The 6,000-nt window shown below is 53.9% G+C and overlaps 1 protein-coding gene across 1 annotated transcript in view; it reads left to right on the top strand.

Annotated features, from left to right (window-relative positions):
• Positions 1-777: 777 nt before the first annotated feature.
• The window catches only part of LOC147090578 (chloride channel protein ClC-Kb-like), a 151,758-nt gene continuing 146,535 nt past the window's right edge, over positions 778-6,000 (top strand). The window contains exon 1 of the mRNA XM_085977326.1: positions 778-1,003. Coding sequence (XP_085833452.1) covers positions 778-1,003 — 226 coding nt within the window. The remainder of the gene's footprint in view (positions 1,004-6,000) is intronic.

The following is a 6,000-nucleotide window of genomic DNA, read 5'->3' as shown; positions in this document are numbered from 1 at the left end:
ATCTCTGATTCTTCTAAACTCCAGAGAATATGGGCCCAATCTACTCAAGCTTTGCTCATAGGACAACCCCCCCATCCCAGGGATCAAACTGGTGAACCTTCGTAGCACCGCCTCCAAGGCAACTCAGTCCTTCCTCAGATAAGGAGACCAAATTATTGCAAGTGCTTTCCGTCTCCGACGTACTGGCAGAGGGTGGAAGTGGCGGCACTGTGAGGTGACCAGCATGGGAGAACAGTCCGTTCAAGCCAGCGTTGTGTCGCTAAGCACCGTGGGGGGAGGGGGCAGCGATCGGCCACCTCACCAGCTCTGATTCGGATCAGCAATTTCTCCATCCCTTTGCAATTACCAGCCTCTGTTGGATGGGATTAACACTGTGAAGGGCCCTTTATAAGCCCAAGCACGTACTTAACTTTTCCCTGAGCACTTTATCAACGGTGACTCCTGACTTGCTGCAACTTCGTTGCTGAAGCACTTTGTAATCAGGGAGTTGCGAGCTCAGAACAACACTGTTGTGATAAAACACACACACACACACACAGAGTCCTTGCAACAACAGAGAGCCAATCGAGAAGGGGAGGTCAGAATGGACGGGCCAGACTGGTTTGATCTAGAGTTTGACTATGGAAGTCGGGTTATATAAAAAGGGATTAACCAATAACTAGCAGCACACCCTCCGGCTGCAGAAGCAGTCAGTGGAATCCAGACCCCCCACCCCGGGCCAGTCACGACGAGAAACCGAAACCCAGGCCGCCAGCAGCCGCCTGCTCCGGATCGCAGATGCCTCCTTATTCGGAGAAGAATGACCTGGACAAGGACGAGACGAGGGAGGAAACTGAGGCGCCAGGCAGCCCGGCTCCGGCCAGCGAGACGGGGAGAGGGGGCGGGAAGCTGGAGCAGGAGAGGGCCGAGGAGGGACGTGACCCGTACAAGCGCTACCGTGCGGCCGATGAAAGGCAGAGCACTGCCAGGAAGACGGCTCAGCGAATGCTCAAGCTCTTAAAACGTAAGTGAGGCACTTCAGGGCGGAGCGAGCGAATAAAGGGGTTTAGAGGTCCGCAGCGCAGAAGCAGGCGATTCAGCCGATCGTGTCTGTGCCGACTCATTGCAAGAGCAGTTCAGAACTAATCCCACTGCCCCGCTCTCTCCCCACAGCGCCGTATCAATCCCAAACTAATCCCACTGCCCCGCTCTCTCCCCATAGCCCTGCATCAATCCCAAACTAATTCCACTGCCCCGCTCTCTCCCCATAGCGCTGTATCAAACCCAAACTAATCCCACTGTCCCGCTCTCTCCCCATAGCCCGATATCAATCCCAAACTAATCCCACTGCCCCACTCTCTCCCCTTAGCCCTGTATCAATCCCAAACTAATCCCACTGCCCCGCTCTCTCCCCATAGCCCTGTATCAATCCCAAACTAATCCCACTGTCCCGCTCTCTCCCCATAGCCCTGTATCAAACCCAAACTAATCCCACTGCCCGCTCTCTCCCCATAGCCCTGTATCAAACCCAAACTAATCCCACTGCCCCGCTCTCTCCCCATAGCCCTGTATCAATCCCAAACTAATCCCACTGCCCCGCTCTCTCCCCATAGCCCTGTATCAATCCCAAACTAATCCCACTGCCCCGCTCTCTCCCCATAGCCCTGTATCAATCCCAAACGAATCCCATTGCCCTGCTCTCTCCCCATAGCCCTGTATCAATCCCAAACTAATCCCACTGCCCCGCTCTCTCCCCATAGCCCTGTATCAATCCAAACTAATCCTACTGCCCCGCTCCCTCCCCATAGCCCAGTATCAATCCCAAACTAAACTCACTGCCCCGCTCTCTCCCCATAGCCCTGTATTAATCCCAAACTAATCCCACTGCCGCGCTCTCTCCCCATAGCGCTGTATCAATCCCAAACTAATCCCACTGCCCCGCTCTCTCCCCATAGCCCTGTATCAATCCCAAACTAATCCCACTGCCCCGCTCTCTCCCCATAGCCCTGTATCAATCCCAAACTAATCCCACTGCCCGCTCTCTCCCCATAGCGCTGTATCAATCTCAAACTAATCCCACTGCCCCGCTCTCTCCCCATAGCCCTGTATCAATCCCAAACTAATCGCACTGCCCCGCTCTCTTCCCATAGCCCTGCATCATACCAAACTAATCCCACTGCCCCACTCTCTCCCCATAGCCCTGTATCAATCCCAAACTAATCCCCCCGCTCCGCTGTCTCCCCATAGCCCTGTATCAATCCAAGCTAATCCCACTGCCCCGCTCTCTCCCCATAGCCCAGTATCAATCCCAAACGAAACTCACTGCCCCGCTCTCTCCCCATAGCCCTGTATCAATCCCAAACTAATCCCACTGCCCCGCTCTCTCCCAATAGCCCTGTATCATTCCCAAACGAATCCCACTGCCCCGCTCTCTCCCCATAGCCCTGTATCAATCCCAAACTAATCCCACTGCCCCGCTCTCTCCCCATTGCCCTGTATCAATCTCAAACTAATCCCACTGCTCCGCTCTCTCCTCATAGCCCTGTATCAATCCCAAACTAATCCCACTGCCCGCTCTCTCCCCATAGCACTGTATCAATCCCAAACAAATCCCACTGCCCTGCTCTCTCCCCATAGCCCTGTATCAATCCCAAACTAATCCCACTGCCCCGCTCTCTTCCCATTGTCCTGTATCAATCCCAAACTAATCCCACTGCCCCTCTCTCTCCCCATAGCCCTGCATCATACCAAACTAATCCCACTGCCCCACCCTCTCCCCATAGCGCTGTATCAATCCCAAATTAATCCCCCCGCTCCGCTGTCTCCCCATAGCCCTGTATCAATCCCAAACTAATCCCACTGCCCTGCTCTCTCCCCATAGCCCTGCATCATACCAAACTAAACCTACTGCCCCTCTCTCTCCCCATAGCCCTGTATCAACCCCAAACTATTCCCAGTGCCCCGCTCTCTCCCCATAGCCCTGTAACAATCCCAAACTAATCCCACTGCCCTGCTCTCTCCCCATAGCCCTATATCAATCCCAAACTAATCCCAATGTCCCGCTGTCTCCCCATAGCCCTGTATCAATCCCAAACTAATCTAACTGCCCCACTGTCTCCCCATAGCCCTGTATCAATCCCAAGCTAATCCCACTGCCCCGCTCTCTCCCCATAGCCCTGTATCAATCCCAAACTAATCCCACTGCCTCGCTCTCTCCCCATAGCACTGTATCAATCCCAAACTACTCCCACTGTCCCGCTCTCTCCCCAAAGCTCTGTATCAATCACAAAGTAATCCCACTGCCCAGCTCTCTCCCCATAGCCCTGTCAATCCCAAACTAATCCCACTGCCACGCTCTATCCTCATAGCCCTGTCAATCCCAAACTAATCCCACTGCCCGCTCTCACCCCATATCGCTGTATGAATCCCAAACAAATCCCACTGCCCCGCTCTCTCCCCATAGCCCTGTATCAATCCCAAACTAATCCCACTGCCCCGCTCTCGTCCCATAGTCCTGTATCAATCCCAAACTAATCCCACTGCCCCTCTCTCTCCCCATAGCCCTGCATCATACCAAACCAATCCCACTGCCCCGCCCTCTCCCCATAGCGCTGTATCAATCCCAAACTAATCCCCCCGCTCCGCTGTCTCCCCATAGCCCTGTTTCAATCCCAAACTAATCCCACTGCCCCGCTCTCTCCCCATAGCCCTGCATCATACCAAACTAAACCTACTGCCCCTCTCTCTCCCCGTAGCCCTGTATCAATCCCAAACTAATCCCACTGCCCTGCTCTCTCCCCATAGCCCTGTATCAATCCCAAACTAATCCCACTGTCCCGTTGTCTCCCCATAGCCCTGTATCAATCCCAAACTAATCCAACTGCCCCACTGTCTCCCCATAGCCCTGTATAAATTTGAAGCTAATCCCACTGCCCTGCTCTCTCCCCATAGCCCTGTATCAATCCCAAACTAATCCCACTGCCCCGCTCTCTTCCCATAGTCCTGTATCAATCCCAAACTAATCCCACTGCCCCTCTCTCTCCCCATAGCCCTGCATCATACCAAACTAATCCCACTGCCCCGCCCTCTCCCCATAGCGCTGTATCAATCCCAAACTAATCCCCCCGCTCCGCTGTCTCCCCATAGCCCTGTATCAATCCCAAACTAATCCCACTGCCTCGCTCTCTCCCCATAGCACTGTATCAATCCCAAACTACTCCCACTGTCCCGCTCTCTGACCCAAGCCCTGTATCAATCACAAAGTAATCCCACTGCCCAGCTCTCTCCCCATAGCCCTGTCAATCCCAAACTGATCACACTGCCCGCTCTCACCCCATAGCGCTGTATGAATCCCAAACAAATCCCACTGCCCCGCTCTCTCCCCATAGCCCTGTATCAATCCCAAACGAATCCCACTGCCCCGCTCTCTTCCCATAGTCCTGTATCAATCCCAAACTAATCCCACTGCCCCACTGTCTCCCCAGAGCCCTGTATAAATCCCAAACTAATCCCACAGCCCCGCTCTCTCCCAATAGCCCTGTATCAATCCCAAACTAATCCCACTGCCCCGCTCTCTTCCCCATAGCCCTGAATCAATCCCCAACTAATCCTACTACCCCGCTCTCTCCCCATAGCCCAGTATCAATCCCAAACTAAACTCACTGCCCCGCTCTCTCCCCATAGCCCTGTATCAATCCCAAACTAATCCCACTGCCCCGCTCTCTCCCCATAGCCCTGTATCATTCCCAAACGAATCCCACTGCCCCGCTCTCTCCCCATAGCCCTGTATCAATCTCAAACTAATCCCACTGCCCCGCTCTCTCCCCATTGCCCTGTATCAATCTCAAATTAATCCCACTGCTCTGCTCTCTCCCCATAGCCCTGTATCAATCCCAATCTAATCCCACTGCCCGCTCTCTCCCCATAGCACTGTATCAATCCCAAACTAATCCCAGTGCCCCGCTCTCTCCCCATAGCCCTGTATCAATCCCAAACTAATCTAACTGCCCCACTGTCTCCCCATAGCCCTATATCAATCCCAAGCTAATCCCACTGCCCTGCTCTCTCCCCATAGCCCTGTACCAATCCCAAACTAATCCCACTGCCTCGCTCTCTCCCCATAGCACTGTATCAATCCCAAACTACTCCCACTGTCCCGCTCTCTCCCCAAAGCTCTGTATCAATCACAAAGTAATCCCACTGCCCAGCTCTCTCCCCATAGCCCTGTCAATCCCAAACTAATCCCACTGCCACGCTCTATCCTCATAGCCCTGTCAATCCCAAACTAATCCCACTGCTCGCTCTCACCCCATAGCGCTGTATCAATCCGAAACTAATCCCACTGCCCGCTCTCTTCCCCATAGCCCTGAATCAATCCCCAACTAATCCCACTACCCCGCTCTCTCCCCATAGCCCAGTATCAATCCCAAACTAAACTCACTGCCCCGCTCTCTCCCCATAGCTCTGTATCAATCCCAAACTAATCCCACTGCCCCGCTCTCTCCCCATAGCCCTGTATCATTCCCAAAGGAATCCCACTGCCCCGCTCTCTCCCCATAGCCCTGTATCAATCCCAAACTAATCCCACTGCCCCGCTCTCTCCCCATTGCCCTGTATCAATCTCAAATTATTCCCACTGCTCCGCTCTCTCCCCATAGCCCTGTATCAATCCCAAACTAATCCCACTGCCCGCTCTCTCCCCATAGCACTGTATCAATCCCAAACAAATCCCACTGCCCCGCTCTCTCCCCATAGCCCTGTATCAATCACAAACTAATCCCACTGCCCCGCTCTCTTCCCATAGTCCTGTATCAATCCCAAACTAATCCCACTGCCCCTCTCTCTCCCCATAGCCCTGCATCATACCAAACTAATCCCACTGCCCCGCCCTCTCCCCATAGCGCTGTATCAATCCCAAACTAATCCCCCCGCTCCGCTGTCTCCCCATAGCCCTGTATCAATCCCAAACTAATCCCACTGCCCCGCTCTCTCCCCATAGCCCTGCATCATACCAAACTAAAC

This window comes from Somniosus microcephalus, unplaced genomic scaffold, assembly GCF_052327205.1.
Source record: "Somniosus microcephalus isolate GS21.2 unplaced genomic scaffold, FLI_Smic_1.0 unresolved_chr4, whole genome shotgun sequence".
Lineage (NCBI taxonomy): Eukaryota > Metazoa > Chordata > Chondrichthyes > Squaliformes > Somniosidae > Somniosus > Somniosus microcephalus.
Note: the sequence above shows the minus strand (reverse complement) of the source record. Positions and strands in the feature narration are given on the sequence as shown.